General features: G+C 51.3%; 2 protein-coding genes across 2 annotated transcripts; both read left to right on the top strand.

The window, feature by feature from the left end:
* Positions 1-1312: 1312 nt before the first annotated feature.
* Positions 1313-1927, top strand: LOC109764385 (uncharacterized). Its single transcript, XM_020323240.1, has one exon. It carries the CDS (start codon positions 1313-1315, stop codon positions 1925-1927), a length of 615 nt encoding a protein of 204 aa, XP_020178829.1.
* Positions 1928-7969: 6042 nt separating this feature from the next.
* On the top strand, positions 7970-8622 carry LOC109764665 (cysteine proteinase inhibitor 8-like). The gene has a single exon (XM_020323490.4). The coding sequence runs from the start codon at positions 8066-8068 to the stop codon at positions 8447-8449; it is 384 nt and encodes a 127-aa protein (XP_020179079.1). The 5' UTR covers positions 7970-8065; the 3' UTR covers positions 8450-8622.
* The last annotated feature ends 4644 nt before the right edge of the window (positions 8623-13266 follow it).

Below are 13266 nucleotides of genomic sequence, written 5' to 3'. Positions count from 1 at the left end.
GAACTAGCCGGCGTTGCTTCACTTCATAAATAAGTGACAAATGTGAACAAGCTAGTTAAAACGCCAATTCATGTTTGGGCAGCAACGCCAGCCCCCTTAGCGTTTCCAGCAACACAACATACTTTGGCGTTTTTCTGCCCTGCCACGTAGCGTGTCAATCAGGCCAGCAACGCTGACTGGTCTGGCGTTTTCATATAGTGCAGCAACGCCACGGCTGTGGCGTTTCTGAAAAGGGTCATATCGTGAAATAGTTTTGTATGGAGTTTATTTTGTGCTAAAGTTTCCTCATAAGGTCAGAATAGTGAAAAAGTCTGCGGATTGCAAACCTTCCTTCCCGGCGATCCAATCGGCAGCCTACTCAGACTCAGAGAGATCCACTTGGAATAAGAGCAACTCCAACACACCGACCCAACGGGACGCGCGTCCGCTTTTTGTCCGCCCCATGTTCCAGGCCCAAATTTGGAAGCGCGCGGCACGAAACGGACGCGCGCGACACCCGCCTACTCCTGCCCCTGGCCCGCCAGTCGGTGGCACATGGCCATTCCATCTTCCTCCCATCGGCAGCCAGCACACACCCCCCCTTCCTTGCCGCCGCCGCCGGGCAGTTTCGCCACCGCCGCCCAGCCATCCTCACGCACACCCCCACCCCCAAGCACGTCGCCACCGCTTCGCCCTACCACCGCCGCAGCACCCCCGATGTCGCTGCCACCACCACCCCCACCCCTGCCGCCTGTAGTACCCAAGCGTGGGGGAGCTCGCTCACCGGACGCCCGCACGCTCGCCGGTCGCCGACAGGCCTGCTACCTGGTCCACGAAAGGCGCGAGGTTCTTCACGGGCCAGCTTCTTCCACCACGCCCGCAAGCCGTTCGACGGTTTGCCCGCAAGGTACCAATGGACTCCGCCGACGAGTTCTTTTTCCACAATTTCATTTTGTGACTCGGATGATTCTTCATCGGACGATGAGGAGCTTGTGGCCACCTTAGTAGGCAGCGGCCAATGTTCAGGGGCTCGATCCCGGGGCACACTCCGGCGTTGAATCGCAATCGAGAGAGCGGCCATTTCCTACTCTGGAAGGACTACTTCGAGACCCCCAACCCGCTCTTCAAACACCACCTATTTCGTCGCCATTTTCCGTATGGCTAGGCATGTGTTCAACCGTATCCGGGAGGGGGTGGTGGGGTACGATAAGTATTTCGAGTGCAAGGAGGATTCCCTGGGAAAGATTGGCTTCTCTTATAAAAAAAATGCACGACGGCTATTTGGATGCTTGGATACGGAGTTCCCGGTGATCTCATTGATAAATATGACCGAATGAGCGATTTGACGTGCCTAAACTCCATGTACAGGTTCTGCAAGGCCGTGATAGCAGTGTTTGGCCCGGAGTACTTGAGAGAGCCAAATGCTGCAGATACAACCCGATTGTTGGCGATGAATGCCAGCCGGGGCTTTCCGGAGATGCTTGGTAGCATAGATTGTATGCATTGGGAGTGGAAGAATTGCCCTTCTACTTGGCATGGGCAGTATATGGGCCATGTGAAAGCTTGCACTATCATACTTGAGGCTGTGGCCTCGCAATATCTCTGGATTTGGCACTCTTTCTTCGGCATGGCCGGACCTCACAACGACATCAACGTGCTTCAATGCTCTGTGCTGTTTGCAAGGCTTGCAAAAGGCAACTGCCCAGAGGTCAATGTTGAGATCAATGGCCACCACTACAGCAAAGGATACTACCTAGCTGACGACATCTATTCTCAGTGGACTACTCTTGTGAATATAATCCCCAACCCTGCGGGAGAGAAGAGGAAGAGATTTTCCCAAGAGCAAGAGAGTGCTAGGAAGGATATGGAGCGTGTCTTTGGTGTTCTGCAATCTAGATGGGGCATCGTTCGGTATCCTGTTAGAACTTGGAGAACCAAGAAGTTGTGAAAGGTGATGACTGCTTGTGTGATCATGCACAATATGATCATAGAGGATGAGCGCCCGGAGCGTATCTGTGACCAAGGATTTCAGTTTCAGGGTGATAATGTTGTGCCTGAGCATGAAGGAGCGGCAACGTTTGCACAGTTCATCGAATTTCATCATTAAATGTGTGACTGGGAAACTAAAATTCAGCTACGAGATGATTTGGTTGAGTATATGTGGGTTCATGTTGGCAACAAATAGATGTATCAGCTATCTTTTTTTAAATGTATTTGAGACAATTTAATTTTTATTTGGCTTGTAAACTATGAAATATTTATTTGGTTGTGAAACTATGAGATATTTGTACTTTGTTTAGATCTGTGAGCTAGGGCTAATTTTTCATATGTTTGAAAAAAACACAGCAAACCAACCACGAAAATGCGTCTGCATTGGACGCACAGCCGACCCAACAGACAACGAGCAGGCAGCTGATCCAAATGAATAAAAAACGGACAAAACATGGGTCCGTTTGGTCAGACCGTTGAAGTTGCTCTACATACGTAAAAAAAGAGTGTGCACGCATGACAGTCAGTATCTCGCCGTTTCTAGCTAGGCTCCACGGCAGCGACTCTCCAAGTGGATACAGTGGAGTAAAAAAGCGCACACACGCATGTTGTTGCTGTTGCGGTAGCCGCCGCTGTTGTTACGGTAGCTCCTCCCCTTCCCCCGCCGGATACGGTGGATGAACCGTCGACACCCGTGTCCACCATCGCCGGCGCGCACGACGCGTTCGACGTTACGGCTCAAAGGTGAAAAAAATTGTTCGTCTTCCCTCAATTTTTTGTCGTCAAGTTGAATGCAATTGAGAAGTGATGTGTTCCTCTGTCTAATTATGGGCATGTAGTGCTGATGATGATACTTCCTTGCAATATACAAATGCTGCAAATGAAGATTTTGTCTATCAAGATATCTCATCACAAGAGTTTGAATCACAATATGATGAGGATGGTTTTGACAAGGACGATGAGTTTTTTTTTTTTTTTGATGCTACACCTAGGGGAAGACTCGGAAACTACACAAACGAGGAAGACATATTGTTATGTTTGGCTTGGAAGATGATATCTCTTGATGCGTCCATCGGAACCGATCAACCAATGAGCACATATTGGGCACTTATGAAGGAGTTCTTCGATGCACATAACGCAAGTGGATATGATGGATCGGCCGCATCACTCCGACACCGATGGTCCATGATATCCGCGGATTGTTAAAAGTGGTCTGATTGCTTGAAAATGTCGAGCGCATGAATCCAAGTGGTACCAACAATGACATAGGGTAATCATGCTTGCTCTTTATTGTAGTACATACATCATGCTTGCTCTCAATTGTAGTATACAGATCATGCTTCTGTTTCTCATTTATGCTTCCTCTTAACTGTAGCTCAACATGGCTTAAGCATTGTTTCGCGGTCAAGGAAAGAATGGGGAAAAGAAGAAGAAACGGAAGCTCGTTTACTTTGCACCATTGTAGGACAAAGCTTGAGAATGAATAGAAATAGAAGAACTAGCAATTATATGAAACTCCAAACAAGCGAAAGAGTTCGGGCGTGCATGATGATGACGACAATGCATCAAGCGCGGAGGAAGGGAAAAGGAGCCCTAGTCCTAACTCGGTGTCTAAGCCGAAAAGGCCATATGAAAATAAAAATGCCAAAGAAAAGCGAACAAAGGCCGGATATTGATGTAAAAGAAGGCATGGAAGACATCGTCATTGCAAGAAACGAATATACCGAGGAGAGAAGGCTCTTGAAGATGAAGGAAATAGAGGATAAAGCACAAGTGGCTAGGAGGAAGTGAAAATTGCGGATATGTTCTATGTATATTTATATAATGTTTATATGTACTTTGTTGGTGTGGTGATTCACTATGTTTGTGATTGCAATTGAATTCGACATGAGGATTTGAAGTTGGATTTGATATGTTGTTGTTTGATGTGTATGGAGATCTTGCAAAGTTTAAATTATAGCCATATTTTGTTTATGTCGTATGTAAAGTATAAGGAACAAACTGTGATGTGGGTGCCGTGCGGCTGCCCTATTTTAGGGCAGCTGTTGGAGCAGTAGTGCCCTATTTGGTGCCCCGTCATCGGGCTGTTGTTAGAGACGTCACATTTTGTACCAAAAAAGTATTTTTTGTGCCTTTTTTCGCAAACCATTTTTTTATGACGTATAAGGGCATCTCCAAGGCAAATCCTTAAACCTTCCGCAACCATTTGGACTGCGCTATCCGGACCGCGGAAGCCATCCAACACCGACCTGTATTGATCCCTAGAGCAGCCCAGATGCTATTTCTCCCACAAATTGGAGACAAAAGTGAGGGAGATTTGAGGGAGTCCGGACCGCTCCCAAGCCTGCTTCTAACCGCCCTGGCCCAACCTTCCCTTTCCCGAGCGCGCTCCCACCTGGCGCCAGCTGCCCACAATCATGCCGTTGTAGAGCGCGCCGCTCCGCATTGAAGACGACTCAGCGAGGACGAGACCTCTCACTGCCTCCGCCATTGAAGCGACGCGTCGGCCGAGGGCGCCACCCGCTGCACGCCCGGCTGAACACGCCTCCTCGCCCGCATTCATACGCCTCCATTAACACCGCGTGGAAGCCAAGAAACCTACTCTGGCCACACGTCCGTCCAGGAGCGGGCCGACATTAAATGCAACTCCGGCCGAGCTCCTCCCGTCCGCCCTCTATTTAAACGATGGCAGACGCCGGGCAAGAGCCACACCCCTCCGTCGCTCCCAAAATCTTCTCATTCACCACTCTCACGATGGCTTCTGAAAAGCAGTTCTCCGGCATACAAGCCGGCTGGGTGGCTCGCCGAGCCCGCCGGATACGAGCGAGGCAGCTCGCTGCTCCGCCTCCCGTGCCTCACCCGAAGGAGAAAGTTGCCGCCCCAAGCCGTCGCGTGGTTCAGCAAGTCACCGCTCCAGGCCAACTCGATGAGGAGTGGCGAGCTGCACGGGCATCGCCGCATCCAGTGCCTACGACCGCGCCATTAGCCGTCGACGCACGTGTAGCCGCGCCATGCACACAGGAAAGAATATGGTCGCGCAGACACGGACGAGGTGGCGGCCCGCACGTCCGCGCCCACTGCCATCATCGAGGAGAAGTAGAACACGGGAAGCTGCTTCCGCTTGGGTCCCAGGAAGGCCACCGCCTGATACCCGGCCAGTTCTCCTTTATCTCAGACCATCCTGGGCACCCGCCTGAGTTCCATAGAAGCACCCTTCCCCTGTGGTTGAAGCACCATCTTTGCCGCTCCGATGAGTGGTGCGGCCGGACATAGGGAAGATATGGGGGAAGAGCATGCCTCCGGGGATCCCGGCTGTCCGGTTATTCCGGGCTGTCGGACATGGGGAAGACAAGCCGCGGTCAGCCATAGACTAGTGTAGTGTATCCATGTCGTGGGAGTGGAGCTCCACGCGACCGTATGTGCACATAGTTTTAGCTTTTTAATTGAAAATATGTCCAAAATATAACTGTTCCCGTACGGTTTGTATGAAATCTGTCATGTTTGCACAAAATCCGGCCGTGTTTGCATGAATTTCATGCAGTTTATTGAAAAGGAGTTTGAAATGTATGTGTCTAGCATTGGATGTCGACCTCCCGCATCCATGTTCGCGAACGCATGCGGGAGGATTTTTGCGGGTTGCCGTTGTAGATGCCCTAATAGAAAATGGCCCGCGCGTTTGGTAGGCTGCATATACCTCAGACAGGCCCGCGCGGGAAGAAAATGGCCCGTTTGTTACCCGCATTCATTGTTGGGCCTGCATAGTACGAATATTAAAGCACCTCTAGGCCTGCATCCAGAGGAACGCTCAAATCGGCCATTTTTGTGGAGCAAGGCCCGCGCGATGCAACCCTAGGCACGTGGGCGTGGGTGCGTGCACGCGTGGGTGCGGTCCCGAGAAGTCGCAGATGCGTTGTCATAAATTACCCACACCTCCCTTCCTCATCGGTCTTTCCCCTCTTCCCCACTCACACCGGCAGCGGCGACGGCCGCGACCACCAGAGCTCTAGTGTGAATCGATCCAAGACGGCGACAACCACTGGAGCGACTGCAGACCTCCACCGGAGCGCATCGGCCATGGCGGTAAGTTCTCGTCCTCTCTGTAGATTCACTACTTTCTACTCGGGCTAGATTAGATTAGAGCACGCGATTGAAGAGTTAGAGAGGGGATTGAACACATTGGGGGTGGAGGATTGCCATCAATCGATTCTGCATCAATGGCTACTAGGGTTCATAGGTTATTTTTCAATTACATCGGTGGTGGGAATTGGGGTACAAACTTTCTTGTCTAGCCGCAGCGACCCTGGAGTCGCGTCGAGTAGGGGGGGGGGGTAGCCATCTTCTTTTCTTCTCATCGTCTTCATCAAGAACGAAGGGTCTTGCACGGTCGCATGCCGCCGACGCCCTGGCCACCATCTGCACCTCGTCGTTGTCGGCCTCCGGCGACCCAAATGTGCTACTCCAGTACGCCGCGGCACGCTGGTCTTGAGGTGCCTTGTACTGATTGTACTTGGCCCATCTTGCCCGTTGTCCAGCGTCGCCAGAGTCTGCCTGATTCATGGCCCAGCGCAGGATGTCCACTGACATTGCGCCCTTGGCTGGGTCCAGAATCAGTGTCCTCAGCTTGTCCGGCGTAGCCTTCTTCATCACAACATCGGCCTCCATGTGCATGTCATCGATGATGCTGAAGTTCGAGCTGCGGTCACCGAGCAAGCACCCAAGGTAGAAGGCCCTCTATCCAATGCCCTAGGGGAAGGGTTGGGGTTGGAGTTGGAGCTCATGGCGAGGGAGAGGTGGCGAAACATAGAGGTGGAAGAGGAGAGGTGGTGAAACACAGGGGGTTTGAGTGCAGTGCTGGGTTAGTAGGGTGGGTTAATATAGGAGCGTTAGGCCGATATGAATAAATGTTGACCATTAAACTGTGTGTTGTTCATAATGCAGATGGACAAGGGCAAAGATGTCGTGCCACCATTGGAGAAGGGCAAGGATGTCGTGCCACCATTGGAGAAGGGCAAGGAGGTTGTGCCTCCATTCGTCAAAGTGCTGGTGCAGGATCACCCAAGTCCCAAGCGGAGGAACTATGGCCACTACCATCAGGAGTCGGGATCAAACCACTTCTGCAAGGTTATCCTTGCTCCAAAGCCGGAGAGTCTGCCATTGCCTCTGGACTTCACGAAGTACTTCCCCGCCATCCCTACAGAGTTCAAGCTCAAGACGAACACCGGCTACGCATGGAGGGTGACGGTGAGGGTGATCAACGGCAGGGTCAGCCTTAATCAGGGTTCGGCCACCTTCGCCGCCGTTCACCAGACCATGATCGGGTACATGCTGACGTTCAAGCTACTGACCCCCGACACCATGAAGGTGATCGTCTACAACGACGAGGGCGTGGAGGTGGTCACCAAGTGCAAGGAGCACGACAACGCCTTCGCCGCGACCGTCTGAGCTCCTGTTGCCCGTTCCTTGTTGGTTCTTGGTTTAAGACTTGGGTTTCGTTTAAAACTTATCGTACTATGTTGGTTTAAAACTTGCGATGCATGGTTAAGATTTGTGTTTGTGCCTAACTTTGTTCTGGTGCTCCTAGTTTAGTTCTTACTAGTTCATATGTGCCTTTGGTAACATCACCACATCGATAAGGAGGTTACCACACAACTGTCCTGGATGTAATCAAACAACCGGCTTGTGTTTCCTATCAAACAAGTCTACAACCAAACAGCGGGCCTTTCATTTTAGCACAAGCAGGCTAAGGGAGATGCATCCAATCAACATGCAGATGTTGGTTTTTTACATGCATATGCTCAGCCAGACCCAACTAGGACAAGTATGCAAAGTAAAAAAAAACGATGCAGGCAACCAAACGCATTCTTGAAGACGGAAATAAAGGGAAGACAACCACAAAGTGTTGGGCCACTGGCGTACAGAAACACACACAGCTTCACCTTCACCTGCAGGTTCATGTGCATGTGCATGCGCGCCACGCGACTACTTCCAAGTTCCAACAGATAGATCATGGCAACCGAGACCCCTCCCAGCACGCAGTCACACACCATTCCCTATCCCCACCGATATCTCCATCCAAGGCCCCCCGATTCGACGGACCATGGCGGCGAGACCCCTGCTTCTGCTCGCCCTCCTCCTCGCCACCACGGCCCTCGCGGTCGCAGCCACCGGCCGCGGCGGCGCGGAGGCCGTCGGGATGCCAGGCGGGTGGTTCCCCATCCCGGACGTGGAGGACGCGCGCATCCAGGAGCTCGGCGGGTGGGCAGTGGCGCGGCACGCGGGCCTGGTGGCGGGCGACCGCGGGCTGAGGTTCGGCCGGGTGACGCGCGGCGAGCAGCAGGTCGTCTCCGGGATGAACTACCGCCTCCTCGTCGACGTGGCGGACGGCTCCGGCAGGGCCGCGCCCTACATCGTTGTGGTGTACGAGCAGTCCTGGACCAACACCCGCCGGCTCACCTCCTTCAGCCCGGCGGCCTGCGGCTAGCTACCTCCCTCTTTGTAATAGTAGTCCTGAACTGCTGCTGATAATAAATTAGCGCTTTTACTTGCCTGATCGTGTGCAGTTCGTCATGCATGGCTGTCAAGTACTCCAGAATTGTGAGCGATCTAAGATCCATTGTGTAATGGAGGAGCTACTATGTGCCAAGTTTCACACAATTAATGTCTGCTATCAGCTCATATTCCCTCCGTCCAGAAAAGCTTGTCCCTTAAATGGCTCAAATGGATGTATCTAACATTAACTTGATGCTACATACATCCATTTGAGGGACAAACTTTTTCGGACGAAGGGAGTATAAACCAGGCTCCGCGAAATTGACATGTCACGGAGTGAACAGTGAGCGAATGACAGTATAATTTGCGTTGCGAATAGTGATTAATATACGCTTTTTCGACAGCTCTGCAGAATTAACACGTGTCAGTTTGAACAGTCACTGAATGAACAATAATTTGTGTTGTGAGTAGTGATTGCGTGGACATGAATAGTACCGGAATGAATAGTAGTAATTCGTGTTGCGAGAAATAATTACATTTTGGACAATTTGGACAGTAATTACGCGTGGACAACAATGCTGCGAACAGGCATCACATTCGAACAGTGTTGTGAACAGTACTTCCAACAAAAGATATAGTCAAAATTCAGAACAATCAGGACAACTTACACAAAAAATCTGAAAAATATTTTACATCAAAGATGAGAGACCCTTCTAGACTTTTGCAAAAAATTTGAGCTGAGACACCATTCGATGAGCTTGAAAAACAAACGCAACCCAAATTAGCTTCCTCTTTCTTTTCTTTTTTGTTTTCTTTTCACTTTTGCCCCTCCGACTAAACTAGGGGCACCCTCCTTTTTTGGATTCTTTTGGGGGATCCGTGAAATTGACATGTGGCAGAGTGAACAGTGCTCAAATGAACAATAATTTGCATTGTGAATAGTTATTACATTTTTTAGGGCTCTGTGAAATTGACACGTGTCAGAGTGAACATTCTCTGAATGAACAATAATTTGTGTTGCAAACAGTGATTACATTTGGACAGTAATTACGTGTGGACATGAATAGTACCTGAATGAATAGTACTTTGTGTTGCGAGCAATAGTTACTTTTGAACAGTAATTATGCGTATATAATAATTGTGTTGCCAGCAATCATCACATTTGAACAGTGTTTTGTGAACAGTACTTCCAGAAAATTCAGAAAAATAAGGAAAAATTACCAGAAAAATCTAAAAGTATTTTACATCAAATAGGGGAGAACCTTCTAGATTTGTGCAATTTTTTTAGCTGAGAAGCCATTTGATAAGTTCTAACGGAACCCAAATTAGCTTTCTCTTTTTTTTTTCTTTTTGCCTGTCCGGTTTTTTGCCCTATCGGTGATTTACATCAGTAGACAGTACGACACATGTTTATTTGGACAGCCACCGCTAAGAATGTGTCTTCATGATCTCTTCTTTTTTCCTCTAACTTTTGTCTCACACTTGTTTCTTCTTTTTTTGTATTTTGTAGGGTCTAAAATTTTGACACATGTTCAGGTAGTGTACAATATATGTGACGTTTTCCCTTTTTCCCCTAGGTGGTTTACATCAGAATGACAGTTTTTCTTTTTGGCCCCTCGCTGATTTACGTCAGAACGGCTAGTGCTTAACATGTGTTTATTTAGGCGGCCACCGCTTTGAATGGGCCTCCATGAACTCTTCCCTTTTATGCCTCACGACAACATTGTGGTATGCAGATCTTTGTCAAGGCTTCACCTTAACATGCAGATCTTTGTGAAAACCCACAAGAGGCAAATCTTCGTGAAGACACTCATCGACAAGACCATCACACTTGAGGAAGAGTGCTCTGACACCATTGAAAATGTCAAGGCCAATATTATCCTGGAAGAGGTTTGCCTCCCGATAACGACCAGTCAGCACCTGACTAATGCAGGGCTATAGTGGTGGGGCTAAGTATAGGACTGTGGCGGCCTACGCTGGCGCAGGGCGAGCTATCAAGCAGAGTGCACGCTTCCTATAGGTTTAGGTGGCACTTGAGGTGAATCACCACCCCTTTATACTGTGCACGCGGCACCTCGCCAGCGATGTGTCGCGGTGAAAGGGTTATGTCAGTAGAGCCTGCCATGACAATACAGACATTCGACCCCAGCAATGGGGTACGGAGACACATAGCCCCGCATTTAATGCGGTAGCAATTGTGGTAACCCCTTATGAGTATAAAAGGAGGCCCAGGATACGTAGATAAGGGTTCCACTCCCTGAGAGTTTTATGCCCACGCGCAAGTGCACTTTCTTTGGCCCGGCAAGCCCCGACATGAAAAGTTCATCGCTGTAACTTCCAGTTCATCACATCCAGCAGTACAATCTAGCAGGATGCAAGGTTTTACGCTTTTCACGTGGCCTGAACCTGGGTAAAAACCACCATGTAGATAAAGATTTTGAGCATGCAATTGCCCCAACACCGAACCGAAAGGGGGAGGGGGGTCCCTCGTCCTCGGCGTCGAGTTTTGCACACGCGACAGTCTTATATGTCTTAGTCGAAGACTCTTTTGACCGCTCGATCACCTAGCGTTGGAGATTAAAGCTTTACTGGTTGTTTGGGAGTTTATTCCTCATAAGTTACACGAGAATTAAAATAGAGTAGCAGATTGTTTGATAAGTTATAGCCGTACTGAATGCAGCACAACTATTTGGCTACATAGACGGTCTCATGTATCAAGAAAATCTTGCCTCTTGACTGTTACTAATTATGAAATAATACTCCTTTTCACCCCGCCAAAAGAAGAAAAACGCGGAGAAAAAGTAAATCAAGTATAGTTTGGGAAGGTGCAATCTTTTCTGAAAATTTCAAAAACATACAACGAGTCTCTAGCTCTCACAGTGTCCATGTCCAAGTTGATGCGATACGCCGTTACCTACTCGAATTACTTTTCTGTTGTGGAATCGAACCACAAAGCTAGCGTAACTGGGATTTAGAGCATCTCCACTCCCCCCCTCCCCCCCTCCCCAACAGACCCCTTAGGCCCCTTTTTTATCGCCGGCTCCAAAAAAAGGTCCAGTTGCGCCTCCAGGAGCCCAAATTTCGCCGGTTAGGACCGAAATCGGCGTCGGCGGACCCAGGCCAAACCCAGCGCGCTGGGGGCCGACCGGCGGCGCCGGGGGAAAGAAAAATGGTGCCAAAACTTCCCGCGCCAGATTCCCACCCCGTGGGCTCGCCGAGTCTGCGACTAGCATCATCGTCCTCATCTCATCGCCTCCCGCGCGAATCAATGCCAAGGCTGCCGCCGGTCAGCCTTCCATTGATCACGGCAGCACAGTGAAGGCGAGCCGCCGCGCGTCCCACCCTTTCCCGCCACGCGTCCGCACTGCTGCCGCCCCCTCGCCGCTATAAAAGTCGCCTTCGTCGCCACTGGCCGCACACTCGCCTCGCCACAACCATCTCTCTCTCGTCGCCAACCACCTTCTGTCCTTCGCCGCGCTTGCTCTCGTCCTCTCTCCTTCACCCTCAAGTCCGGCCCACGGCCGAGAGGTTCCCCGGCGACGGATAACGGCTTCGGCCGCCGCCATGTGCACAAGTGGGAGACGCGCGTTCTCCACGAGGCCAACTACCCTGCGCCGCCCTACATGCGCGTGTCGGGCGCTTGGAGGCTCAGCGCCGGAGGCGTCCCCGTGCCCTCGCCGCCCTCTGACGCGGCAACGCCGCGGCGAGATCGCGCGGATCTGGGTGTCCTTGCCGGAGGAAGCGCGGCAGCAACCGAGGTACTCCCCCGACAACCTACCTCTGTGGACGGCGTATTTCTAGCGCCGCCACGCCAACCAGCTCACCTCCACCAACGGTGCTCCGGTGCCAAGGGAGCGCCACAACTCCGACGGCCGCCGTCAGTGGTGGGGCGTCCCCGGGCGCACACTCCACGCCGTTCTCGAGCACATCGAGAGCGGCAATGAGCCGCGTTGGAGTACCCGGCGGCGTCGTTCTCGCGCCGGAGCAGGAGCTCGTGGCTACCGAGGTGCATGGTGGCCACGAGCTCCTCGTCCTCCGGCTCCCGCTCCTCCGGCACGACACCGCTCGCCCCCGTCAAGACCGAGCCCCAGGAGACGCCGGAGCGTCGGCGCAGCCGCGGCGGCAACGACGAGGAGGAGGCGCCGGCGCCGACCAACCCGTCCGCAACGGCGATCCAGGGCAGGGTTGCAGCAAGGACGACGGCGTGTAGGACGAAGACGGCGACGACGACACCGCCTTCTACAAGCTCCTCGGCATGAACTAGGCTCGGTGCGGCGGCGGCGGCGGCGGCGTAGTTTTTTTAAGTTTTTATGTACATCTTTAAATTTGTACAAATATGAATAAAACCACGTAAAATTCGTCCAAAATCGAGTCATTTTCTTTGAATTTGAGCAAAATTTGCGTTTGAAAAATGGGGTCTAGGTGCCAACTTGGGGCGGCGTTGAGAAGCCGAACGCCCCACGGCGAAATTATCACCAGTTAGCCTCAGGAGACGCTATGTCAGAGCCTTGGGGACCAAACGGCTGGAGATGTCTTTAGTCCCAAGCGCGTGCGAACCAACGGTGACCGACGCCGCCGGGGTACGATGTAAACGGGACGTGGACGACTTGTGGACTTGTTTACTGGGTCGGGGTGGTACAGCAGCCAACAGTGGCTTCATCTTTGATTGGTGCCAAGAGCCGCCCTCTTGGGGTTGACACTGCTGCTTCTGCTGTTCAATATTCCTTTTCTTCCAGTGGTTTACCGCTTTAATTAGGTTCTTTGAAACCATAGTCTATAGGAGACAGGCTCTGGGTACCCGAAACTGCA

Source organism: Aegilops tauschii, chromosome 4 (genome assembly GCF_002575655.3).
Source record: "Aegilops tauschii subsp. strangulata cultivar AL8/78 chromosome 4, Aet v6.0, whole genome shotgun sequence".
Classification (NCBI taxonomy): Eukaryota; Viridiplantae; Streptophyta; class Magnoliopsida; order Poales; family Poaceae; genus Aegilops; species Aegilops tauschii.
Note: the sequence above shows the minus strand (reverse complement) of the source record. Positions and strands in the feature narration are given on the sequence as shown.